The 27,528-nt window shown below is 48.7% G+C and overlaps 1 protein-coding gene across 5 annotated transcripts; it reads right to left on the bottom strand.

Annotated features, from left to right (window-relative positions):
- Positions 1-772: 772 nt before the first annotated feature.
- Positions 773-27,528, bottom strand: PKM (pyruvate kinase M1/2). 5 transcript variants are annotated; one of them, XR_011439945.1, is made up of 12 exons: positions 24,830-24,953; positions 19,291-19,410; positions 16,897-17,078; positions 16,211-16,302; positions 11,778-11,909; positions 11,111-11,297; positions 10,264-10,534; positions 8,801-8,951; positions 8,385-8,537; positions 4,228-4,964; positions 2,219-2,400; positions 773-1,503 (listed from the first exon to the last, which is right to left on the bottom strand). XR_011439945.1 is itself a non-coding variant. In XM_023641094.2 (12 exons), exons 1-12 carry the CDS (start codon positions 24,877-24,879, stop codon positions 1,397-1,399), a joined length of 1,794 nt encoding a protein of 597 aa, XP_023496862.2. In that variant the 5' UTR covers positions 24,880-24,969; the 3' UTR covers positions 773-1,396. The 5 variants fall into 5 exon arrangements, 4 of the variants coding, with proteins under 4 accessions (XP_023496862.2, XP_023496894.2, NP_001153162.1 ...); XM_023641094.2 differs by having other exon boundaries at positions 4,798-4,964; positions 24,830-24,969; XM_023641126.2 differs by having other exon boundaries at positions 4,228-4,394.

Below are 27,528 nucleotides of genomic sequence, written 5' to 3'. Positions count from 1 at the left end.
CTGGAGCTAGAATGCCTTAGTGCAATTGGCCTAGAGTTGAGAACTTCCCAGGCAAAAAGCTTTTGTACTGAAGATAGCCACGAATCAAGAGTGGATGATTTCCACTCTTGGAGCACAGGAGGACGAGATCAGACGTGTGTATAAGAATAGAATGGGACCCGTCCTGGTCCCCCAGCCAACCTGTGGGCCCCTTCCCTCCTATCCCCACCAGGTAGGGATTGGTCCTAGGGAGTGGTCAGGAGGGAGGGAAGGTGCAAGCCAGATTCAGTTGCATTTCCAACCCTCCCACCTCCTTGGCCCTGCTTTATCATGGTGAGAGCACTTGGCAAGCAATAGTGGCACAAAGGGAGACCAGGGGTCCACAACTATTTTGGAAACTGGGAGCAGAACCCGGTCTTATCCTACAGCTCCCTGCATCAGAGGCCTTTACTGCAGGAAGACCTAAGAGGAGGGGCAGGGCAAGAGCACCTCACTCCTGGTTTACTGCCCTCTCCTAGCTTTGGTCCAAATAAGCCACTAAAATTACTCCAGCTGCAGGAGCTTTTAGAGACACAGCTACCACACCTCCCCAGTGTGCTGAAGGGGGTAACCTGTTATCCTTGCTCGTCAGCTACTGCTTTCCCAGCACCTCTGCACCCTGGAGGACAGAACAGGTGGCCTGAGTTGTTAACACAAGAGTACCCACCAGGAGCCACGAGCCTCTTGCCATTTTCACCCTACTCAGAGGGCAGGGTTCAACCACCCACACCCCCATCAGAAAAGACAGGAAACAGGTGCTTCAGCTGTTGTTTATTGACATACAGGTAGGCTCTATAGCAACAGGCCCGGAGGCGGCTGCAGGAGTGGGGAAAATGGAAGATGGAGGCTGGAGTGTTTATCTGCAGCGACAGCTGAGTGGAGCAGAGACACAAGTGCACAAGGTGCAAATCGGGGAGGCTGAGGGGGTTGGAGAAGTAAGGGCCAGGGCCCGTCTGCTTAAACTGGAGCCAGTGCCCATGCCCTACGGTCCCTACTCTTGCTGGCCATCTCCTGACCCCAGGCCGGGCTGGGAGTTCTCTGGGTATCCATTTTCGAAGGAACTGAATAGAGTATACAAAGGAAGAGAAGCAGGAGCTGCCGCCCTCTGTGTTAAGCTCTGGGGCCTCCAGTCCCACACACTTCCTTCATCCCCTGCTTGGGTGGGCCACAGGATGGGCAGCCCAACTCTAGGCTACCTTATCCAAGCAGGGTCTTAAAAACAGCCATGTTTCACAGAGGCATTCATCTTCTTCCCTGGTGTCCCAGCCTACCAGTGCCACGCTACAGCCCCAAGTGAGCATTACAAGCATTGCTGGCCTAATGGATGGGTTGGGGGAAGGGGATGGGACAGGGGCTGGAGGAGGGGCTCTGGGGCCCATCATGGCACAGGCACTACACGCATGGTGTTGGTGAAGCCAGAGCCAGGGCGCCACCCAGTCAGTACAATGACCACATCTCCCTTCTTGAAGAAGCCTCGGGCCTTGCCTGGAGGAAGAGAAGAGAAGAGAGGTGGTGAGTAAAAGCCACGCCAGGCAGGTAGGCACCTGGGAGACTGCCCCACAGCCAGAGGTTGCAAGCAGGGCTGGCTGACCATTACTTCCTTACACCACAAGGTGGCGCCAGCCTCACATCCCAGGCGAAGGGGATGTGGAGAGGCCCTGAGATTTCCTTATCACTCAGATGGTAGAGTTGGCAGGGACCTTAGGACATCATTCATTTTATACTCTAGATGGTGGAGAGCCTTGCCCGAGGTCAGAGCTAGCTGCTTGCTCTCATCCCATGACATCCTGCTCTTACACAGGGACAAAGGTCATATGAGTACATAGTCTGTGTGTGTGCGGCCCCACAGTGTAGGAGCTCTCGGCTAATTTTATAAACATCCTCAGTAATGAGCAAATGTAAGAGAAAGAACAGCCCTGACGATCCAAGATCTTTTGTTTTGGGCCCCAGACTGGATGACTGAGGAGAGGAACTAGGTTACTCAACTCCACAACCCCAAGGCTCCTCTTCCCTCCTGGGCTCAGCCCAGGACTTCAGAGCATGGGGATGGATGATCCAGAGAGAACAGTCCCAGTGAGGGCAGCTGGGGCTCTTGCACTCTAAGGTCTGCATGTTCCCCTTTCTATAGGGTCCCAAAGAGGCCAGTGCTCAAGCACCCTCCCATCCCTCTAGGCTCTAGCCCTTGCCCCCAGCCACGCACCAACATTCATGGCCAAGTTCACCCGGAGGTCCACGTCCTCAGCCCAGGCCTCCTGCACTGGGTCCTTACACACCACAGGGAAGATGCCACGGTACAGGTGGGCCTGGCGAGCTGTCTGGTGATTCCGGGTCACAGCAATGATGGGGGCCCGGGGGCGGTATCTGGCCACCTGGTGAGCAGACCTGAGATGGGATGGGGAATAGGCAGAAAAGACCATTAGTGTCCCAGGAGCCTCCCAAGAAGCCCTTTAGGGCCTTCAGTAACAGCTCACTCTAATCCAACTCACTATGCCAGCCTCAGGCTCTGGCCATTTCCACATCTGCTCCCAAGGCTGGGGCAGCCCCTAATCCTGTTATCGTCCCAGCATATAACTCCTCCTCACAGCTATGCTATCCATTTGTCCTCTAGCCCTCCCCACAGGCAGGGCCCCAGGCTCATAGCGGCCCAGCATGGTCAGTCTCACCCACTTACCCCACACAGACCATTGTTGGCAGAACCCTCCCACCTCCTCTAAACTTTTCTGTTCTGGCATGAGGAGGAAGCCCTGTCCAACCTCACCAGCACCCATTCCTCTCGCTGTCAGCAACAGCTACAAGCCAGGCAGCATGTGAATAGCACCTGACTTTCGACATCTGTAAAGAAGAGGAGCAGAGCCCCACAGCCCCCCTGGGAATCTGTGATCCAAACCTTCCTCACTCTTGTGCCCTCTCCCCACCCCACATGGCTCCCAGCCCCTGGAAACAGGCCCAGCAACTAGGCTCTAGAGCCCTAGAGTCAAACCTGAGTAGCTAAGTGAGGCTTGGAAATCTGGGTGCTACCCAGGAGGCCAGAGCATGAGTCTGGAGTGTCCGTGTGGGAGGCTCTGCCTGTGAAGGCTCCCCTGGAGGGCTGGGGAGCCCCAGAAGGCCGGATGCCAGGTGCTGCTTTGAACACTGACACTACACTTGTAGTCGCACATGTGTCTCAGGAGCTGGGGAGGGGCTTGCAGGAGGAACTGGGCCCAGAAGGCAAGCCATGAGGACACTCAACAGGTGTCAGGGAACTTAAGCCATGTCACAGCAGAGAATGCCCCGCTTAAGGCCTGGCCTCCATACAAGGCTTTCAGAGAGTAGCAACTGCTGAAATCAGGACCAGCTGAGACTGAAATCCCAGAAGACTGGAGCTAAGAATAGCCAGAAAGCAAAGGCCAGACCTTCTCACAAAGGTCAATCCTAACGTTGGAGCTGTTTATCCTGACCTTTCTGCTGAGAATCTGCACAGGTCTCGTGTCCCGCTTCCCCAGGCAGCCACACCTGCTGCTCTCAGTGCATGAGGGCTGCCCGTGTGCTCCTCTCCCACCCTCCTCTGCCAGGAACCCTAGCCACCCTGTGGGCAGGGATGAGCAGCATACCCCCAGACTTGGGGATAATGCAGACTATCCCAGGCTAGGAAGGGGTCCCAAGTCCTCAGCTTGGCTGCATGGCACCCCAGAGTGTCAGCAAGACAACACGGTGACCTTTCCTGAGCCAGAACCCACTCATCATTGGGGCTCAAAGACAGAAGAGGACGGGTGCATCAACGAAACAGCATGTCAGCGAACAGCACTAATTTTCAAAACTGAACTTTTAAAAGAGCCCATAGTTACTGGAATAAGCAAAACTAGTTGTCTTTTACTTTTTTAGAAGACCTGCTTTTAAATATCAAATAAACATTTGTAGTCAGTCTATCTGTAGTTACACAGTTAAGTCTCCAGTTTGTCATGAGGGTATAAACTTGCTTTGGATCCAAATGGCCCAACACGCCTTATGACAGCTGCCTGGAGTCCTGTCCTTCAGGCCCAGGGAAGGGGCTCTGCTCACTCCTGGATCCTGGCTTGGGGGAGCTCCTTCCCTGTAGGGTCCAGGTGGCAGGCAGAGGGGTCTTACCTTGGCTCAGCGCCACTGAGCGCCGTTCAATGCACTGCTCCCAGGACCCCCAAGGAAAGGTGCTACTGAGCAGGGCATTCCCAGGGAGCCACTGCCACCTCCTACCTGCCAGACTTGGTGAGGACGATTATGGCCCCACTGCAGCACTTGAAGGAGGCCTCCACGGCGCCCACGGCGGCGGCTTCTGTAGGGTCACTGGTAATGGGCGCCAAGCGGCGGAGCTCCTCAAATAATTGCAAGTGGTAGATGGCGGCCTCTGCCTCACGGGCAATCTAGGGGAGCAACATCCGTCCAGAGGGACGAGAGGGGGACAGAGCTTTGTCAGAGCTGTGTCACAACGGGAGAGGGAAGGGAAGAGTCGCACAGACAGCTGGTGAGGAACATGTCCCCGGATGCAAAGGCCAAGAGGAGACCAATTACTGGAGGTCCTGAGCTGAGTAAGATCAAGACTCACAGGAACCAGTCCTTCACCAAGTGCCTGTGACACCTGCTGTGCCTACCACGCCGAAGGACCTTTGGTCCTGCCCTGCCTTAACCTCCCTGGCTGGCTCCCTGCAGATGAGACAAGAGGCCCTGAGTCCAGGTCCCAGGTGCAGGGCTGGGCCCTGGCTGTCTTCTAGAGCAGCTGGAGCAAGAAGCTGGTTATCCTAGAGTTACCTGCCCTCAGGGCCCTACCTGCCAGACTCCGTCAGAACTATCAAAGCTGCCGCTAAACAGTGATAAGAAGCCTGCACGCTGCCCATGGCCATGGCTTCCATGAGGTCTGTGGAGTGACTTGAGGCTCGCACAAGTTCTTCAAACAGCTTGCGGTGGAACATGGCTGCCTCAGCCTCACGAGCTATCTGCAAGGTTTAGGAGAGACGGGAGGCAAGGAAAAAGAAGGGAAAAAAACGAGAGACAACACATGGAAAGACAGAATGTGGAATTAATCAGAGAGGAAGGTAACCTTGGGTTAATTGGCTAAATCTGTCCTTCAGGCAGATGCAATGAGGCAGGGTGATGAAAGCTTAACTATTTAGGACCATGTGGAGAATTTTCAGCACCAAATGCTGCTGCTTCCCCTCCAATAGAGGGAAAATTGGATCCTCCATTCTGGAAGGATTTTTTGATGGGGGATCGTAGGGGTGGAGGTGGGGGGAGACAATATGGCAGCAGGCTCGAGTATCCTGACTCAGAAACATGTCCAGGCTGGGCCCACGCCACTCCCTGGCAGGACTTGGCCACACTGCCTCATGACACAGCTTAGAGGAAGGAACAGGCCCTCTCTCCTCACATGGCTGTCTAGTTACCCCAGGCCTCCCTGCCCAGCTTCCATGCACACATGGAGTGCTGCCTTAGCTTCAAGCGAGGATGCTATGAGCCTTTCCCGTGGCCTGCCACGGAAATGCATGGAGCAGCGCTGGAAAGCTGGGGTCAGACAAAGCCAAAACCATGTGGCTTTACCGCATTCTAAGCAGGATGGTGGGAAACTGGCAGCCTAATGAGGGGTAGACTGACCAGCCATGTGATGAGACAGATGCCTGTGGAAGCACGCAGGCAAGTTTAACAAGACATCTGATTAAAATCTAATGATTAAAACAGTCATAAGAAAGGCACCGAGTTATTTACAGACCAACTACTCAGACCAACAGCAAGAATTAGAAAGAAAATTTAAGCTTATTATTATTAAGGATTATAATGCAATTATCAGCAACTTAGAGAATGATGGGTGAGGGAATAAGTAACAGCATCTCATTAATTTGACAGTAATAAGCAGATGTGTGGCAGGATTTACTAGGTTAAAGGTTTTCTTTCTGTAAGAATAGAATGCATGCAGCCCAAAGGAGAGGGGACATGAACAGGAACAGAACCATACCTGGTACTGCCTGGCCCTAGTCATGGGTCATTAACTGCATCAATTAGACACAGGGGAAAGCAGTTAAGAGGAGAGGCTGTTGTGGTCTAGGGATGCGGAAAGGAGAGGCCAGCACCACCTGGCCCAGACCCCATAACTTATCTTCTGAGCACCACCATGCAATCCAAGCCTTGCAGTTCTAAGACGTGTTTCTTCACAGGAAAGATCAGGGTATGGAAAAATGGACATGGAATTGAGAGCCTAGAGCCTGATTCTCAGTCTCTGACCCCAGTGAGGGCTCCACATGGATCTGTGGGCCTATCTCTTGCTAGACAAAGCACTACATTGCAGGAGAGAACAGTGACTTAGGAGTCAGGAGATCTGGGTTCAAATTCAGGCTTTAGTATCATGTAACCCTCATCTATAAATTGGGGTGACATCTATCTCACAGAGGTTATGAAGCTTACATCAATCTACAGAGGGACTTACCAGACACTTAATAACAGCAGTGAATAGTTAATGCTAAGGCTACAATTAAACATATCCCATCTAATTCATTTTACAGATAAGGCCTTGAAAGCTGAACTGATTTGCCAAAAGATACATAAAGTCCCTAAGTCTACGTGGTTTTATCGTTTAGTAAATCAGGTCAAGGTCACTATCCCACCTCTGAAGCCATTAGGCCACACAACTAAGAAAATCAGAGGGGGGATGTGTGGAGACACTCATAAACAACAGCCGCCACTCTAGAAGTGGCGGGGTCAAGGTCCACTGTCTCCTGGGAGAGAAAAGACACTTTTCTGCACTGGGGCAGTCATGAGAACAAGCCCAGAGGTCCTGAGCATCCGAAGAGCAATCACGTTGCAGAGAAGCTGGCCTATCAGCCAGGCCAGGGTACTCAGCCATCCTGGGGATAGGGAGCGGTCTCTACCATTTCCTTATGGGGTAGTCCACCAAGGATGCTGAGGACAGCCCGGAAGACATCGGTAGTTAAGGTGTCTCTGTTCACCACTGACAAAGTGTTTAGTTACAAATGACACGTCTTCTCCGGAAGCCATTTAAGTCTAATAATTGGACACATAGAAAGGGAAGGAGGAAAGAAAGAAAACCTAGTGCAGAGGTCCCTTTTGGGGGGTTGTTTTAAATTTGGTGGAATGCAGGGGCGTCACACAAAGGACAGGGGGTCCTGTGTTGGCTGGAAAGGGAAGAGGAAGGTTGAAGAAAAACTACTTCAGAGCAAGAGGCAAGCTCACTGAGCTGTACGTGACAAACAGTGAGCCAGGACGACTGTGGGAAAGTTCATCTGCAGCACTCATTTTCCCAGGGATAAGAAACCCTCATAACTGATGCCTCCATTAACTCTTTAGTAAGCTCTAGAACAGAAGCAGATAGGGCAGAGGGACCAAGCCTCAAGCCCTGAGAGGCAGCCAGGTGGTAGGACACAGCCGAACAGAAGAGCCTTGAAAAGCTAGCTCCCTGCAGGAGAGAAAAGTCACCTCCAGATGCTCTCACTCCAGGGCCAGCCAGGATCAGCCATCTTCCCACCTATCTCTATTTGTGGACCTGTCGCCATCACTTACACCCCACTTTTTAGTCTGGGGAGCGTGCAACAGCTCAGCAAAGCAGGTCCCACTGCAGGCCCCATGCAAGACCAGCTCATGGTCCACTGAGCGCAGGCAACAGCCTCCAGCGCAGGCCCAGAGGCCCCTGTGGGGGAAGCACCTGTCTTTGGGACAGGTGGGGAATCAAAATGAAAGCCGGGGGCCGGTCCTGTGGCTGAGTGGTTAAGTTCCCACGCTCAGCTTCCGTGGCCAAGGGTTTCACTGGTTCCGATACTGGGTGCGGACATGGCATTGCTCATCAGGACATGCTGAGGTGGCATCCCACATGCCACAACTAGAAGGACCCACAACTAAAAAAAATAAAGAACTCTGCACTGGAGGGATTTGGGGAGAAAAAAAAAAAGATTGGCAACAGCTGTTAGCTCAGGTGCCTATCTTTAAAAAAAAAAACAAAACAGACAGAAAGCCAAACAAAGAGGACAGCTGGGATCAGGAGCCCTTGACCTTTTCCAGAATAGGGGAGAGCTACTCAGGTCCTCTGGGCTGTCCAGAGGAAGAGACACAAGTATCCCAGTACTTAAGCCAAGGGAAGGACTCACAACCCTGAAGCTATAAGTGAACAGGGCTATCGTGTGATGAAGGAGGACGCCTCCAGAACAGAAGGAAACAGGGGACGTGGTGTGGGCAGGGAAGGTAGAACAGAAAAAACAAGACACCCCTTGCCCAGCACACCCCTCCTCACTCTTCTTGTTGTCACTTGGAGACTGCGTGTGCAGAAACCTAAATGGCGTTGCTCTGTACCAGAGCGTGCCTCCATCCCAGCCCCAGCCTGAGCCCGGGGAGATGCGCAGGCCCTGAGAACTCACCAGGTGCTGCATGCGAACAGCCTCCAGAGGGTAGTCCCCTTTGGCGGTCTCTCCAGACAGCATGATGCAGTCGGCTCCGTCCAAGACTGCATTGGCCACATCACTGCCCTCGGCCCGGGTGGGACGGGGCTTCTTGATCATGCTCTCCAGCATCTGGGAGGGGACAGAGCATTAGTGAGACATGGCCTGGGCTATCTTCATAGATGAAGGACTGCAAGCTGACTCCCCAGATAGTGTGTGTGCAGAGAGTATAGCTTTGTGTGGGTGCATGGGGTGGGGGAAGGGGATATATGTACGTGCGTATGTGTGTGTATGACGTGGAGCAGAGTCCACAGGAAGAGACCAGTTTGTGGTCTAAACTTTTAGCCCACAAAAGTTTCCCATGAAAGCACACATACTCAGGGAGAGGCACATGCCTGTGTGGCGCAGATGACAGGCTTCCCAGCTCGGTTGCATCGCCCAATCATCATCTTCTGAGCAAGGAAGACCTTCTCTGCAGGAATCTCAATGCCTAGATCACCACGAGCCACCATGATCCCATCGCTGGCTTCCAGGATCTCATCAAACCTGACAGAGAAAGTGGAAAGAGAGCTATTTATAAGGAACAGGGACCACAAGTATGGTGATGCAAAGGAAGTTTTGCTGAGATTCTCTAACTTAGCTGTCCTTGCACCAGGACAGCCATCTATGAGGTCATCACGGGTACATGGAGGTGGTGGGGTGTACCAGCCCCCTAAAGTGGGACAACAGTTCTGCTTGCTGGGCTCTCAGCACCAGTATGGATACTTCATTGGGGTGAAAGGGCAAGGTCCCCCCAAATTCCCATGGGCTCATTTCCTCTCAATCTATATTGTATGACGCCCCTCTTAAGGTGTCTACCATTTCCACTCCTGTCAGCACTTCCAAGGCAGAAAGAAAACCCAAGGCCTGCTAATTGCTCCTGACATGAAGGTCCATGGCTTCTTCCAGCCAAGGACACTTGAGAGCTGCTCCTTCAGGTGGTTGCTTCTAACTTGCTGAAGGCAAGAGGACACATGGCTTTGCCTAGCCTGGGGCTTAGGTCAGCTAGCACCCATGGCTTATCAGGATGGTAGAGGGAGGACCCCAAATTGCCTGGTACAAAGGACATCTAAATGAAGCTAAGGATGGCAAGGTTATGACACTGAGTAGTGCTGCTCCTCCCACCCTCCCCACGCACACACCTAAACCACATGAGTAGTTCTGGAGTTTCGGCAGCACTGAGTTCTGTTTCCAGTAGGGAGCCAAAGAGGAACAGATGTCATCAACCTGGCTATACTCATTTGGCTCTACCTGGTGAGCTCTGGGGAGGTGGTGAAGCTGAGCTGGGACAATCTGGACCTAGGGAGAACTGCATGCTTTCCTCTGGGAAGCTGATACCATGCCCAAGCTAGCCCAATCGTCAAGCCAGCTGCTTTCTTAGTGAAGACCAAGAGGCCATAAGCTTCAGTCTCAACACTAGGCCCTGAGCTTCCACATGGCTCCCAAGTGAGGGGGCCCTTTCCTAAAAGCCTGCTGTCTTCCCTCTTGGTGGTTCCCCCATGCCAGGCAACATAGCACAAGGGCTCCTGATCCTGTGAGCAGTGACCCTGTTCTCTCTAATCTGGTCCCTGGGCCTACGGAACGATGTCAAGATGCTGGCATCCCAATCACCTAGGAATCTTTGGTTTATTTTTAAATACCAATGCCTTCCACTCCCCTTCTTAAGATACTATAATTCAGTGGGTCGGGAATAAACACTAGCGTCTGTATCCTAAAGGGCAGGCAGCCAGGTTTGGAACTAGATATTCATAGGATGCATCTTGCTCTTCAGAGAGATGGGTTGGGGCTGAAAGAGGTGGGAGACAGGCAGGGGACTTACCTCCGAACTCCCTCATGATTCTCAATTTTGCTGATTATCTTGATGTTCTTTCCTTTATCTCCCAGGACCTTCCTGACTGCATGGACATCAGATGCCTTGCGGATGAAAGACGCAAACACCATATCTACATCCTGCTCTACCCCAAACTTCAGATCCTGGATGTCCTTTTCTGACACAGCAGGCAGGTCCACAGCAGCCCCAGGGAGGTTCACACCCTTCTTGCTGCCCAAGGAGCCACCGTTCTCCACCTCGGTCACTAGGAAGTCAGGACCTGTGCGAAATGGAGCAGGTAGGAGAGATGGAGCAATGAGGGCATGTGCCCTGAACAGGAAGTAGGCTCTCTCCAGCACAGTGAACAGGGAAGTAGCAGATGATGGGCTCTGGAGCCATACTGCCCAAATTCAAATCACAATCCCACTAACTATGTAACCTTGAGCAAGTCAATTAACTTCTCTGGGCCTCAGTTTCCTCACCTGTTAAATAGGGATAATAAGTACTCATCAGGTTGTTTTAAAGTTTAAACAAATTATCATGTAAAATGCTTAGAATAGTGCCTGGCACTTAAATATTAGCTCTCAATCCCATGCACGCTGGAGGCCTGTACATATCATTCTGAGGGATGGAAGAAGGAAGCAGAAAGCGAAAAGCAGTGGAGATGCTCCCCAAGAGCACAATCAAGCTGGAATGAAGTCTGCTTTTAAGAATAAGGAGTTATAAAAGGAATTCCTGAGCATATAAAGACTCAATATTGCTGCCAGCTAAAGATGCTTCCTATCTTCCTTATGTTGAAGAAATGTAGAGATGGGAGACAGCTTTAGACAACTAGACCCTGACTCCTGTAACATACCTTTCTCCTTCACCTGCAGAGAAATAAGTCCATCATCCACGTAGATCTTGCTGCCCACATCCACCACCTTGCAAATATTCTTGTAGTCCAGCCACAGGACCTTCTCGTCACACTTTTCCATGTAGGCGTTATCTAGAGTGATCTTCAGAGTGGCTCCTTTCTTCAGCTCCACCTCTGCAGTGCCGCTCTACAGTGAAGAGAGAAAGCCGCGAGTGGAAATGCAGAGGCCAGGCCCTCCTGGCAAGAACAGAAAAGCTCCTTCCCTCCAGGGAACAATGCTCAAACCTCAGGTCGAAGTAACACTAAAGCTTTTCCTTTGGAAATAAATGATCATAGCATCTAACTTGGTATATTTCAAGGAAATAACCTAAGAAAAACCTACAATGTTTTAGTTATGCTGCTTACTGAGAGGAGAAAAGACATAAAGAAATTGCTCCCCAAAGTTAGAGACCTGGAAGTGGGTTTTTAGAGAAACAAAGATTATTTCTGACAGTAGTTCTTAGCAAAATAGATCAAATCAACAGTTTTTACAGAGAGGAAGGAAACTCTCATTTATAGACCTAAACACTGAGGAACACAGCTTTCAAAGGGCAGAGACTGCTGAGGTTGTCTCTGCGGCACCCTGCTTCCTGTGCCCTCCCTCTAGCTTCTCCCCCAGGATACTCACGCCCTTGATAAGCCCAGTTCGAATTTCAGGTCCTTTAGTGTCCAGGGCCACAGCAACCGGCCGGTAGAGAATGGGGTCAGAAGCAAAGCTTTCTGTGGCTGTGCGCACGTTCTTGATGGTCTCTGCATGGTACTAGGGGAAAGGAGGGAAGGTGATGAGCAACCTCCCACACGCTAGGATCTAGTGCTGAAGCTAATCACTCAGGAAAGACCTGTGATGTTCTAGACCCCCACCTCCGTCTAGTCTCAGCACCGTCTGTTCACTGAGCACCCTCTACCAGCTTATTTCAACCTCCTCAGCTTCCGCCCTCTTCTGCCACAGCACTAACTCACTCTAAGGGCAAATCTATGAGACTTTTCATAATACTGCCACCAAAACCCATTAAATGTGTCGGTGTAAACATGTCTCAACATAAAAGAAGCATGTGTCCCTCCGGCTGTTCTCTTTTCCCTAAGATTCATCAAACACTCTCAGCAAATAAAGCAGGCAACTGGAGTAGAACACCCAGGCTCATGTCTGGATAATATTGGTCTGGCAATCAGTGTCAGCTTCTGATAGATTTGGTAATTCTGCATTTTTCCTCTATTGTTTCCAACTACAATTCAAACTCAAAGTTATTAACTTAAGCTAAAAGTGGCCGAGTTGAATAACCCACTGCTAAGGTCACACAGACATGGTTTTCCCAATCACTTTCTAGAGTCTGATTAGACACGGAAGTGGGGTAGAGAGAGGTGGGAATATGCCTTTCTCTGAACTAATTGCCCTTTGCTATTTCTCACTTGCAATAAATCCTGGCTTCAATCGTCTCTCTAAATCCCTTTCTCTTTTTCCATTTGCCATTGCCATTTGACTCAAAGCCAAGATGTCTAAAGTTCTTAGACAGTGTAACCAGTATGACTTTGCTGATAATGGACAGCCAATTCAGCACTTGTGGGCCTTGTCCTTTAACTATCACTGTCCACGAGAACAGCACCTGCAAGGAGGAGGCTGGTGGGGAGCTAGCATCAGAGGTTAATCTCCAAGCATGGCATTACCTAAAGATCTTCAGCTTCCAATTCTAGGAATACTCTACAATGAGGACCGCTGGCTCGTTCCGTTGAGGTAGAGGTCCTTACCGTCAGTTATGAGAATTTCTTTCTATTGCTGATTTGCAGTAAAAATAGTACTGAATACAGAAATAATTTGAAGGAATGGGTGTTGAATATTGTCAAATGCCTCTTCCTCAGATTTGATGTGAGGAGTAAAAATACATGAAATGCTTAGAACACAGATGAGCACATAATTATTTAATAAATGTTACCTATTATGATCATCTTCTATTAGACTGACCACTCTATTTAATCCCAGTGTGAACTTTGTGTTCCTAGAATAAAATTTACTTGGTCATGGGTCATGAAATTCCTTTAATACACTCCTGGATCTGGACTGTTAAATTTTATTCATGGTTTCTAAGTGACACTGGTCTAGTGTACTAACTTAGTACTAACCTGTCTGGTTTGGATACTATCCTTGTCTCATGTTAGCATCAGGGTATGTTGGTTTCAAAGAACATACTGGGAAGGTTTCTATACTTCTCTAGGCTCTGGACCAGCATAACAAAGGATTTAAGTATTCCTTGATGGGGAGACATAATTCAGCCATCAAAATCATTTGGGTCTGGTATTCTGAGCAGAGCTAGATCTTACAATCATTTTTCAATTTCTTAAGGCTGATAGCCTATTTACATTTTCTACTTCTTGGAAAATAGTCAATTTCATCTCAACTTATAGGGCTGAAGGTATAAGTCTTTTTATAACTTTTAAACTCTCTTCTAATGTATAGGAAATATTTCCTTTCCTATTTATAGTGTTTTTTGTGCATCCTTAATTCTTGACCAGGCCTTCCAGTTTGTTTTACTGTGGTGGTGTTGTTTTTTTACTCCCAAAGAACCAGCTCTTGGCTTAATTTGTCAAATTTACTTTCTACCACATTATGCTATGTTTTTAAATCAATTTCTTTCCTCCACCCTTTTAAGGTTTAGTATTTCCCCCTAGTGTTTTGAGTTAAATATTTATTTCATTTACTTTCAGACTTCTGCTTCCTGAGAAGTGCATTTAAGTCTATAAATTTTCTCATTACTAGGTTAGACTTTCTTCTTAATTTTCACAAAAAAAGGTCAGAGAATGCAGTCTATATAATTTCTACTTTACGGAACTTGAGGGTTTCTGAGCGGCCAACTATATGAGCATTTTAAATAAAACATGCATTTTTGGTCTTGGAGATGTTATATTATACATAAGCCAATTAGATTATTAGGTATTATTTTATCCAATTCTTCTATATTATCATCTTCTGGTATATCTCTGGGAGGTGCACTGAAGTCTTTCACTATAGCTGTGGTTTTGTTGGATGTTACCAGGTGGTAAAGAATTCTATCAACCAATGCTGTCCTTGTGGAAGGTTCTAAATTTAGGTTGGTTAAAAGTCAGTATTTCTGGCCAACATGGCATTATGTGACCGCCCATTCAATAAAAACACCTCTTGCCTACGTGAACTGCCAAGAGTGGGGACTGGAGACACTGTGGCAAAGCTGTCGCAAGATCAGATGCAAACAGTGGATGTCTCTCTGTCAGAGGGAGGGAGAAGACAATTCCAACGCTCTGCTTACAAGATTATTTAGAATTGTCAAGATCAAAAAACCATGTCCCAGCTGCTAGTCAAAGGTGCATATGAAGTGAGGGCCCTGAGACGCAGTCAAACTAAAGCTGTGTACATTATATAATACTAGGACAATCTCAGACCAGTGTCCAAAACCCCGATCCCAGGGACAAGACAACTTCACATGGTCAAAAGCCTCAAAAGAAACCCATAAAAGAGAATTGTTTTTTTTAATCTCAATTCTAATCTTGGAATAAGAGTTAAAGCATAGATAATCTCCAAATGCTTCTTGTAGTTAAAAAAAAAAAAAAAAAATCCCTGAGCCAGCCCCCCTCCAGCAGGTGCAGCAGATCCCCTTGCCATTTCAGGGCTGTGTGGTGTTACTTTACTGGATGGAAGAAGCGGTAAAGCGTAGTTAAAGGTCAATTTCTTAAAATCTATTTCTGCTCCTTTGCCTGCACACAGAAGACCCTGGCACTCTCTAGTAGTAGGCACCAATACTGAACCGATCTTCTCTGAGGTCTTCAGCTCTCTTTGGGCTAAGCTAACACTTGCAGTAATCCCTGGTGACTCCTGCTGAGGACCCTTTGGAAAATTACAGAATGTCCTCACAGATGTGTGTCTTAATCTGCCAGAGATGCCTGCTGAGCACAGTTCCTCTGAGCTTGGTCAGGCCCCCATGACATTTGGAGGCCTGCTGCCTGCCAGGCCATAGGCTGTTTATGGAACATGGGTTAAGGAACCTCTGATGAAGAGTCTCAAGTTTCCAGAAAGGAGAAATTCACCTCTTAGATTGCACTTCCTGAGCTTTTATTTTTAGTCTAAACTTCACACTAACTTCCAAATGCCAGAGGGCAACCCCTCAACTACTTGACCTTACAGGGTAGCGTTTTCCTTATTCTGAACAGGAAATACATAAGTCAAGAGTTGGGGAAGTCTGCCTCACCCATTACTCCTCTATCAATGCTAATATGAAACCCCTGTAGGGATGAATGGCCTATGGTTGAGCCTGAAGGTTTTTGAAAAGCACTGTTCCGCATGGAGCCCCACACACCTCAAAATAAGTTTGTTCTCACCTTGGGAACAGAAGTAGGAGTGTAGCAGTTCTCAATAGCTGTCACCTGGTCCCTGGGTAAGGCTCTCCACAGGTGAAGTCAGCTCATAAACAGCCCCAGTACTAATACATTCCTACAAGGCTCCCTCCTGGGGAAGTGTGCTGACTTTATTTTAATAGACCAGACCCCTTAGGAAGAGATAGTCTGGGAACACAAAGTTCATGAAGTGGGATATTATGCCAGATGGTGTTAAGGCATTAGACTCAGTCCTTAACTTGCAAGAGTGGAAACCCCTCTCCTGGACCTGCCTAGTTATCTTGGGTCTAAACTAGGCCAGAATCAGTCTGCAGGGTGACCTTTTGGTTCATCACTGCAATATGAGCTATTACAGAAACCCTGGGCTGGAGTGTCAAGCCCTATGGCCAGGATACCTAACGGATTAGAGTAGAATGCTTCCACACTTTCCTTTCCTTTGTGAGGCCAACAGTAGCACAGGTGTGTGGGAGAACCATGGCCAATGATAAAGTAGGTCTTCTTTGCTTAGGAATTAGGAAGACTTGGCCAGTTGAGATGGCAGGACAGGGGGAAAGGAGAGTAGGGGTGGGCCAGTGAAAACAATCTTCCCATTGGCTGTAAACCCCAGACTCCTTCTTCCCTGGTCCACTGTGGCTACACGAATACTGCATTCCCACCGTTTCCTATAAGCCATCCCAGTAGCCAAACTCTCCAGCTGAGGCTCACCTCGTGAGTTCCATGAGAGAAGTTCAGACGAGCCACATTCATTCCAGACTTAATCATCTCCTTCAATGTTTCCACCGATCGGGAAGCTGGGCCTAGCAAAAAAAAAAAAAAAAAAAAGTTTTAAGGCCGTAAGTGTTAATTATTCAAAGTAGGAATAACACTTTAAGTTGAAAGAACTCTTGATATTTTATTTTTTTCCCTAAATTCTTCCTGCCAAATTGCTCAAAATTCTTTCAAAAGCATATATATGGCTATTATTGTGCTAGCCCACTTTCTTGATTGAGGAGGACACTTCTTCTATTTCCTTCAAATTCTACAGGCTTCCATCTAATTAGGAAAGCCTAGGTAAGACTTGGCCAGCCCTCTTTGCTCTCCCTGAAGCCCAGACAGATGTCCAAACACAGAACCCTGGTTGCACAGAGCATGTCAAAAGGTTCTTTCCTCTCTCAGATGTTTCTACAAAAATCTGCTAAGGAAGACATCCTCTAAATTTTGCCTTTACCAGAAAACATAAAGCATACTAATTCTTTATTGCAATTTCCTATGACTTGAATTCCCACAAGAATCTGTAGCATCTCGCTTAGCACCCAGGTTTGCTACATTTAGTCTTTTCAGGAGAGAAAAGATCACTGTGAAGCCCTTGTTTGGGGGAGGGGGGGAGAGGGGGGCCTGGCACACCTACTCACCGATAGTACAAATGATGCCAGTGTTCCGGGCCGTGATGGGTGGAGAATCAATGTCCAGGCGGCACATGTGCTCCAGGAATGTGTCAGCCATGGCGGCATGCAGCTGCTGGGTCTGAATGAAGGCAGTACCGGCATCACTATGAGGCTTCGACATGGCTTCTGAGGTCCTGGGTCCAGGGGAACTGAAGAGAGAGTGATCAGTCTGAGAAGCCTGGGGTGGTTAATACACCGCTTGGCACAGGAGGCTGTTTCCTCCTTACACATTAACTCAATAAGCACGCTTTGTGCACAAGCCACAGGGAGCCCCACCATGCGCTGGCTATGTGGGTGCTCCTCAAGTCGGGCAAAGGGCTCACACGACTGTGAGCAAGTGGAAAGGACCTCAGAGAACAAGTTAAAACCTTGTACCAAATGCATGTACTTCCCAGGTGTCCAGTGTAAGCAGACCTCCCTCACACCGAGCTAATAACGACCTTGACAGCTTTCCCACTAATCCTATAGATAACATCATTTTACATGAACTGAAGGAGTTCCCTCAAAAGGCAGCTGTAACCAATCTTCCAGTGATGCAAGTTTTTTACCTTGGAAAATCTAGATCTTTGCATGGAAAGTTGTCTCAAAGCTACAAACCTCTCATACGGGCTGGGGCACTGAACACCACTTCTTAAGAATCCCCACCCACACCCAAAGTGCTTATCCTGGCTCTAGAGACAACCACCATCCAAGCTCCTAGCTCCAATCCTCCAAGCTCCCAAGTCCGAGGTTTTCACTAACCCAGAACACCACAGAAATTCATTTCTCAACTTACTTTAGGCCCAAGAGTAGGTCCCAGCCCACTGACAGGCAATAAAAACCAGTCCCTGGACAGGAAGCAAAGTCCAGCCAGAACCCTGAATGCAAAATCTTTCACCCCAGGAGTCTAACTAAAAACCACATTTACTTTTGGTCAGGAGGACTTTAGGACGTGCAAAGCAATGTGCATACAACCAAGGATAACCACAAACGCACTGGTCTAGTTCTAAAATTCTTATAACTACATTAACAGGACACTTGCAACATGAGGAAGTCTTGCTCGTCAAATCTTTTCCCCAAAGGATTGTCTGATGGACCATCCTGATTCCCTTTCTAAGTCTGACAAGTACACTACCTCTAGCAACAAAGATCATTTGTTCCAGGTAATTAACCAGCCCAGGTCACAATCCTGACAACTGCCCTGACCCTTGCTTGTCTTCATTACTGACTTATTTGCTTAACTTCATTACTAACAACTAAACTCACTCAGCCGGCTAGTTAGGTGATTAGAGACAAAGACTTGAGAAGTTTCTACACAGTGTTTGAAAAACCATCAGGTGAAGGATGTGAGCCAGAAGCTTGACACTCCTCATCAGAAGGCTTCAAGGAAGTTCCTTCCTCAAGTTCTCATAGCAAAGGCTACTCCTCCTAAAACCCTTGAGCCTAGACGCTTCAGCCCAGCCTCAGGAACAAGCCCCTCTCTAGCCCTGCCCCACTTCCTCCTAAATCTCAGGGCTTCAAATCCAGGTACCCCATACATATAACCCTTACTCTTTCTCCTCCTCCATCCTTGACTCTGTGGCCCCTCTGGGTGGCTCAAGTAGAGCGTGCATCTACCCATCTCTGCAATCTTCAAGAACTCCGGTAAAAGGCCAAGAAGCTCTGTGACCAGTTGTGAGCAAAGCTTCTGTCAGCTATTGAAAACTGATGGCTATGAGTCCTTAAGTATAGACTCTAAAACTTTTTAAAAAAGGGAAATAAGATACCAGCTAACTATTCCACATGGGAAATGCACTGTTCCTTTCAATGTGCATGTCCCAACTCCCTACCCAATGCATACCAGATAGCAAAATGAAAATGTCAACCCTCTCCTCCATGACCTATGTAGTTTTGTATCTCTTAGCACCCACTACCTGGAGGTATTCCAGTGTTTGTTCAATGAACTTTCAGTGGATCTTAATGCCTCTTCATCAAAATGAAAGTTATACCTCTGCTCCCCCTACCTCCCCAAATCTGAGGAACTTCTGAATTACTGACAGGACGGCCTGGGCAGCCAGGGTCCCTTTACTCACACTCATCATGGAGGCAGGGCTTCAGAGCACCCAGTTGGACTTAGGTAAGTTTGGCTGTTAAGGGAACATTACTCAAGAGATGGTAGCAAGTGGCACACCAAGCCAACTGGAACACGTGGGCCTTGCTGTGGCCTCCAAGTAGAGAGTCATCCAGTCTGAGGACTGTGTCATAGACAAAAGACCTGACTAAGGGCGTGGGAGTAACTAACCCCACTCTTTTTAAAAATCATCAGCCGGTTCTTCTCTAGACCTGAGACATTAGGGTCTCCTTGCAAAGACCTGGCTGGAGCCACTGATTATCAGGTCATACCTTGTGCTCTCTGGGCTTGGGCTTCCGGTGATGACATTATGCTCTTTTTTTGGCTCAGGGTCGCTCCTTGGCCCCACTTGCAAAGACCGGTCGGAGCTGAGCAAGGTTTGCCCTGTAGAACTGTACAAGGATTAAGGTAAAAGCTGAGTGTAACTAAAGCTCTTTGAGGTAACGGAGAAATTACTTTAATAACCAGGAATCCAGGTGGTACTGCTCCTAGAGATTCAGCTATGTTACCAAAAAACCCCAGAGAAGCCTCCCAAGAAAATACCAAGAAACTGATAATAGAAAACTCACAGGTGAAAGTGAGTTCTTACTGGCTTCTCTGCACTGGTTTATCCCCTCCCACTGTACCCAAAGACTGCCTTCTCTCTCAAGTCTCTCTAAACCTGTGATTTACTAACATTTCACTATTTATTCTATAAAAGAACTTGGTCCCTCGCCTTTTTTGGGGGGAAGTGACACTAAATAGACATACATAAAAGGACTGGAAGGATATCTACCAAGTATTAACAGCATGTCATCCAGGTGGTAGGATTACAGCAAAAATTTTTTTTAAACTGTGTTTACCTGCTTTAAAAAAAAAAAATTTTTTTTTAAGATTTTATTTTTCTCCCCAAAGCCCCCCGTACATAGTTGTGTATTTTTAGTTGTGGGTCCTTCTAGTTGTGGCATGTGGGATGCCGCCTCAATGTGGCTTGATGAGTGGTGCCACGTCTGCAACCAGGATCCGAACCAGCGAAACCCTGGGCTGCCGAAGCAGAGCCCATGAACTTAACCACTTGGCCAAGGGGCTGGCCCCAAAAGTTTTTCTTCTCTTTATTAATGAATGGACTGATATGAAATACTTTATAATAAGAAAAATTACAAGTGTCTCTCTTCTAAAAATGATATATTTACAAGCACCCTGATAAGACTGTTGGAATTAAAACAAATGTGAAGCTCCCAGTTCCATTAGTCAACTGCTGCTCTATGCACTTCTGGAATACATGCTTAAATGTGGCAGATGCAAAATATGCCATCTCAGGCCCTAGGTCACAAATATATTGCAGGATAGTTTCACTGGCTTAAGGTCAACCTTGATCCATTCAGAACCTCAAAGTAAAAAAAGAAAAAAGTTAACACAGTCCTTAGGACAATGCTATGCCCAAAACCTGTTAGTTACGTGCCCAAATCCAGCAAATTTTCTTCCCTGTTTAGTCTGCCCTCAAGCTTCAAAGCAAAATCTTTGTGACAAAGATGTTCTAGTCCAGAAGGGCTGCCTCTGGGATCAGGAGACGCCATTAGAAGATATAATTACATTGGGCTCAAACACAAACCCCATTTCACCATCTTGAATTAAATCTGAAGTCTACAAGCTCTGATCTTTTGCTCACCCAGGCTATTAAGTACAAAAATAAATGAAAATTTGTTTGGCATTTGAGTGGATTTACACACCAGCAATCAAAAAGTTTGCTTGTCAGCAAGTCCGCCCAGAGTCCAAGAAGATCTCATCATGTCCTTAAAGCCCTCCACCAAACCAGAGACCTGTCTCATCCGGGGGCCACCAACTGGTCTCTCTCCCCTCAGGCTCTGCCCTGGGGTCAGAGGACGCTCCTGCCTCTTTTCTGAGCACAAGCTGCCCATCCCACCAACCACCTACCTACAGTTCTGACTTAATCACTGTCTGGACTCTCCCTCTCCCGGCCCCAGAAGAGCAGCCTCAGCCCCGGTTTCTCAGAGCAGGCCTCTGGGAAGAGCTCCCCTCCCTTGCACTGGCCGCCTGGACAGTGCCTGCCTGGACATGCGGCCCAACCCGTGCCAGTCTGACTCACTCCTGCACCCTCCTCTCCGGGAGGCAGACATGCAAAGCCAACCTCCTGCCAGCAGTGGAAGCCCGGTGGATCCACTGACGGTGCCAAACGCAGTGCCCAGGTACAGGAGCCTTATTCTGGAGCCTGAGCCCCTGCAGTAGGATCTTCCCCAGGGCCATTTCTCCTCTGTGAGAAATGAGATACCATCAGACGCCCTAGTGCAGGCTGACGGGCTGGAACAGGCAGCCACACTCAGCTCCAGGCACCCTATTCCCACCTTTCCTTTCATCTCAAGCAGCTCCTGGTTCTCTAAAACTATAGTTTTGTTTGTGCCAAACACAATTCTTTGCCAGTTTTCAGGAACCAGGGGCTGAAAATTATATATAAAAATACTCAACATGCCACTCAGAGCCAATACTCTTGGCAGGTTATGCTGGGAAAGATTCATGCTTCACCAATTCCATCTTGCACAAAGGCCCAAATCATTCTGCCCTAGTAAACCAGCCTGGCCTATGAGGCTGCATCTACATAAGCCTATTTTTAACCAGCCAGGCCTCTCTGCACCAATTTTGCTCTGATGCCAACGACTGTGTTCCTCGCTCTGACATCAATTTGCTACACACACCTCCAAGTCTCTAAGCCAGCATGAAGGCTTTTCAATTCCCCAAATCTTCAGAATTCCAGCATCCAGTAGAAAGTGTGCGTCACAATACGCTGGACCCTGACCCTGCATTCGGTCCAGCCTGCTTTCTAGCTCTCTTCCTACATGATGGAGCAGTGAAATATAATTCTCAATACTGGCCCTCATCTATGAGAGCGACAAGACCAAAATGGGTGCTGGAACAGCCACAGAACCTAGGAAGGTCTGGAGTAGATCCTGATCCACACAAACAAAAGGAGCTCACTTAAAGGTTCAGGTAAAATTCCCTTGCTCTTCTATTTATTCAGGGCTAGAACTAGTGACTTTACTTTATAAGCAGGAGCCTAAGGTCCTATTTCAAACTAGAGTGGAACAGGGCACAAAAGCTGATACTTGGGTTTACCCCCAAAAGGGAGTCCCAAGTCAGAGAAACCTCCATGTCCTCAGATACCAAGGATTTCCTGGTTTGATGACAGATGCTCAGAGCAGAGAACTGGTTTCAGCCTGAACGAGGAAGTTTGGATGAACCTTTTCTTCCTCTGTGTCACTCCTTACGAGGCTTAAAAACATGGGGCAGTGCTTCAGGACGTGATATGCATACTCTGGAAGCAGCAAGGACTCGGACCCTGGTTTATGGCCTCAGCAAAATGAGGCGTTGGCTCAGCATTTAAGGCTATGATGCAGGACGGAGAGGAAGGGAAACACTAACTAGGTCCAATTAGCATGGACTAGTCTTCCTACAGTGACCTTTACAGGTTTGTCTCTATTTTGTTTTGTTTTGAACTTAAAGAAAAGAAATATTAACATCTGTATTTCCACCACCCAGAGCTCATTAGTATTTAGCCAGATTTTCTTTAGACTTAAACAATTACAATTCATACAGTTCATTTTTCCTCCATCCCCAGGTCCCTCCAACCCTTCTACACCCTGTCATGAACTTTGATACCCACCCACCATCATGAATTGCATCCTTCTATTTAAGCGTCTATATACGGAACCTCATGACATTGTTTTTTTAAAATGCCCTAGGTAGTATACTCTACAAACATCGTCGAACAACTGGCTTTTTCACGCAACACATTTAAGATCCATCCAGTTGGTATATGGATCTACTTAATTCACGTGAACTCCTATACTAATCCACTGTAGGACTAGACTACTTATTTATGTATTCCCTTGCTGGATGGCCCTCTGCCCTCCACTAAACCGATTTTTTCCCTATTAATCAATTCTATAACAACCCTCCCTGTACATGTCTCCTTGTGCAGGTGTGAGCTTCTGCATATTCAAAAATGGAATTCCTGGGTCACAGGGTATGTTTATTTTCTATTTTACTAAATACTGCTGATATACTCCCCAAAATGGTTATATCCATTTACACCAATCAGTAATGTGAGTTCTTGCCTTCCCACACCTTTGTCAATACTTGATACTATCAGACTTTTAAAATGTTTGCCCATCTGATGCGTGACATTTGTTAATCTGCTCTGTAATGTAATAAAAGAGGGATATCAGGATAGCCTTGTTTTCAAAGTCTCCACTTCCCTACCTCTTAACCAGATCAAAACCCTAGGACTCCTCCAAAATGTACATGGTTATGTCTCAAATACCACGAGAGACTCAGCTGACTAATTCTTTGGCACTCATCACCAGAGACAGGGGAGACACCAGCTGTCTACAGTTAAATAAGTATTATTTGTAGGTTAAAAGGTGTTTAAACAGATGGTGCTCCTTTGGAGAATTTTTTGACTGCATCAGCTAAGGTGGTCCATACTCCAAAATACTATGACCAGCAAGTTCAGTGCCCTATCATAGCTGGTCTTGGCATCTCCTCTAACACAGCCCCTACCTGACTTCCAAAACAGTGAGCTAGCATCAGGAAAGGGAGGCTTAGAGCTGCCCAGGAGCTTTGCCTATGACATAAGTGCGTGAGGAAAGTCTCAGAGGCCACCAGAGGTACTGCAGCCTGGCTCTCCCTCCTACGTGCAGACTGGCACATACCGATCACTGCAGGGGTGGGGTTGCACTGCTTGGTGGCCCAGCCAACCTCCCCTCTTGGGCTGAGCAGTCATACCAGGACAAAGTATGATGGTATTAAGAAAGGTCTTCATTTTGCTCTATTCCTATCTGTGCCAGAAATGATCCCTAAAGTGATGACTCAAGGTCCTATAAGACCTTTTACCAAGTAAATCACTTATTCATTTCATAAGATCCTCAACAAGGTGGGAAGAAAACTGCTCACCCGGACAACTCTCTCTTGCAGTGTACCAGTCAACTGGGATCTGACTGTGGATATTTGGAAGGATTCAGAAATAAAGAGAATGTCAAATGAGTCATTTCCTCCTACCTTGATCTCAGTCTTAACTCTTGGCCAAAATAACACACCCTGAGGTGCCTTCATAAAAGCTGAAGCAAAATAAATAGAAACCCATGTAGTGTGAGCTTATACTGCAAGAGTTGCATTTTTTCTACCTTCCTGTTCAGTTATTTCCTCATTTCTTCCATTGCCTCAATATTAAGAAATGAATAGCTTGAAGAAATAAAATGCCTTTTCCTGTGCCCCTCATATTAATGTCACAACATTCAAGGCACAGAAGAAACTGCCATAGGGTGCTAACTCTGTTTAGTGTCACAGCTACCAAATGTGCCAAGTCACTATGAGTGCATTTCTTAAAGACCCAATAATCCTCTTTGTTGAACTATAAATTCAACACTAAAATTATTTACTTCTAACACAGTGCTTAAAATGAGAGTAGCTGTACTAGACAGGAAGAGACTGATGTCCACACAGTCTGGCTCAAGCCCAGTAACCCAGAAATTAGCTCAAGGACATTATTTTAAGTCATCATTATTCATGTACATACGGCCCCCATCCCACCAGGCCTGCCATGACCACTGCAGAAGGCTCACCCTGGCCTGCGGCCCTGCCATGCTGCACCTCAGCTCCTAGGGCAGTAGAGAGAGCCTGGGGACCTGGATCAACCGTTTTTCACTTAGTTGACACATTTTTTAACTGGGGGAACTGCATGCTTCATTATCTGACTCACTGAAAGGGGAAAGGGGACTTTTTAAACCTTCATAGACCACAATGCAGGTTTCCACTCACCCAACTAAGAGAATTTTCTGAAAAGCCAATAAATTCAAAGGTTGAGTCATCCTCTCCACGGAGCTTCCCTGCCTCCTCCCCTACCCCCACCCACCTGGTGATAGCTTACATACCTTTCCCCCTCAGAACATCCCACTGTATTCCCAACAGCATCCTCAGGCAACCAGAGATCAAATTATTTGCTAACAATGCTGCAGGGTGGGGGTGGGGGTGGAGCCTGACCTAGGCCCTCCTCTGTACCCTAGGAAGAGACCACACCCTCAGTATAGCCTACACGGGGCTACTGTGCCTGCCTCCAATCCTAACCTCATTTACCAGCTGGCTGAGAAAATCCTAGAAACCCACCTGAACAGATGGGAATGGAATGTGAAGAGTTCGGGTAGCAAGTTTGTTTCCACTCTTAGAGCCAAACATCAAAGGCTGAAATCACCCCCCTCCTTGCCTTCCTTTGTCTAGAGGTCCCATTCTCAGAAGACCAAAGAGCCCCTGTTGCAAGTGGAGAGTTGCAAAGTAACAGTATTAGTTACTTTGTAAACACTGTACCAAGATCCCTGAAGGGACTGGTCTCCAGGAGATGTCTGGTATTTAGAGATCCTGACTCCCAAAGATTAACTACAAGTATGTGTTTGGGGATGGCCTGTAGAAGATGAGCCCTCAGGCTCAATTAGGGGTTAAGTAATTGTGCTTGGCGGCCAAAAGAATATATTTGGAGGCATTTCTTCTGGACATCTCACTAGAGATTAGACACTGCACTGAGCGTTTAACATATATACATGTAGGTGTGTATAGTGACCAATCCTTTCAACAATCAGGAGGAGAACGTTCCTCCCAGTTTACACACGGTAAACTGAGGTCCTGAGGCTGAATTCCCTCCATCACTCGCGTCAGCATGTTAATGAGTCAAACCTAATTCTGAAAGCCTGTTTACCGCTTGCCAATGCGTGGATCTTAATTAGGCTCACTTGCACTGGAGAGGACCAATGTGCTGGGTTTGAAGAATATAGGTAAGATGCCAAAGGGGATGCCTTTCCACGACTGGGCTCTTAAATAACTTTCAAGACTGGTGGCAGCCTCCTGTCCCCCTCACCCCAAGCCCTCGTTCCCCGGGAGGAAGCACGTACCTTCCTCACAGCACTTACCAGTAATAACTTTTGAGTCCGTTGCTTAGACTGTGAGCTCCGTCACATTCTAGTCATCCGGGTCTCCACCCCCCTTCCCCAAACAGCTCTTCGCACACACAGAATCTTTATTGAGTAAATGAGAATGCGGGGGCGCCAAGCCGTCGACATATTTCTTCTCTCCCCACAACCCGCTCCCTCCCCGCCCCATGGCCTCCGCGTTCTACAGTCGGGGCGCATCTGTTAAGCAATGTGAAACAGAGGCGAGGAGCCGGGGAGCGCCCCGAAGGAGGCTCGGTGCCACATGCGCTGGCTTGTCGGGCGGGAGGTGAAGCTTGTCCCGCAACCGGCCGCTAGGCCAGTCGTCCGGCGGGGTGGGACTGGGTGGGGCGAGGCGGGTCCCAGGCGCTGACTGCTACGTGCATCCCCGCCGGGGCGGGATGGAGCCCCGGTGAGCCCCTGGGAACGAGCGCGGCGCCGCGGCCACCCCACCGAATCCGGGGCGGCACAAAAGCGGAAGGCGCTGCAGGAGCAGCCACGCTTTCTTCCCTGAAGCGGGGAAGGGGAAGGGCAAGGGTTACGTAACCCTCCAGCAGCACCCAGGCCGCACAGGAGCCTGCGCTGCCCGTCTGCAGACCACTGCAATTCGGGTGGTGACCCCGGGACTCTAGGATAGCAAAGACTAGGAGGCCGTGACGGAGTGCGAGGGTTGGACTGAGATGAGAGACGAGGAGGAGGGGGCGGGGGGAGCAGGCGGACGTGACCAGAACCGCGCGAACGCGGGAGCAGAGGAGAGGGATGCGGAGGCGCGGACGTGACCAGATGGAGCGAGAGGGGGAGGGGGGAACCCAGGCACGAATGGGGGAAGGGGTGAGCACGAGGAGGGGACAGGGACGCGGGAAGAGTGGACGGTACCTGAACGTGGAGGGACTGGTGAGGGGAGCTAGAGAAGGAGTTTCAAGAAGAAATTACAAAGAAAGCATCAGAATGAGGGGGACACCGACAGGCTGAAGACGAGGGAGCGAATGGAACAGTATTAAGGGGTAAGGGGAGGAGACGAGCATGGGAGCAGAAGGAGGAGGGAAAAGAGGGAAGAGAGGAAGGAATCGCATTAGGAGGAAATACGGGAAGGAGGACGAGGATGGAACCAGATGAGGGAGGGAGAAGGAGGCGAGGGTGGGACCAGAATGGAGGGACGGATCGGGAGAGGAAAGGGGATGGCCGACCCATCTGACCTGGGAAGAAAGGGGAGCTGGGGGCTTGGAGTAGCAGGCCCTAGGCGCGGGCACCCCTTCTCCTCTCTCCCAACCTCAACCCGGTCCCAGATGCCCAGGACTCGGCGCCGCCCAGGGATGGGCGTCCTGAGGAGTGAGCAGGCGGACGGGATTCCGCACTAGCCGGGTGGACAGGGCCTCGGCGGGGACGGTGGGCCCAGCCTCTCCCTTGCTCACCTCCGGCGTGGTCCGGCTCTGGCTGCGCGGCTCCTGCAAACACGTCGGACGTCTAGCGGCGCTGCGCTCGAGTGCGGAGAGCCGCCGCCTCAGCCTCAAGGTTATCCCGCTGCAGAGCCGCCGCAATCCC

This window comes from Equus caballus, chromosome 1, assembly GCF_041296265.1.
Source record: "Equus caballus isolate H_3958 breed thoroughbred chromosome 1, TB-T2T, whole genome shotgun sequence".
NCBI lineage: Eukaryota > Metazoa > Chordata > Mammalia > Perissodactyla > Equidae > Equus > Equus caballus.
This window is presented reverse-complemented; position numbering and strand designations above follow the sequence as displayed.

Excerpts from the sequence above, each read along its gene's own strand:
- PKM (XM_023641094.2), bottom strand. The coding sequence starts at position 24,879 with ATGACTCAACCTTTGAATTTATTGGCTTTTCAGAAAATTCTCTTAGTT. Across the intron at positions 8,538-8,800 it reads CTGTCATCTGCGCCACACAG|ATGCTGGAGAGCATGATCAA; the intron begins GCATGTGCCTCT and ends GTCCCCTCCCAG. Across the intron at positions 2,401-4,797 it reads GTTCTGACGGAGTCTGGCAG|GTCTGCTCACCAGGTGGCCA; the intron begins GTAGGGCCCTGA and ends ATCCCATCTCAG.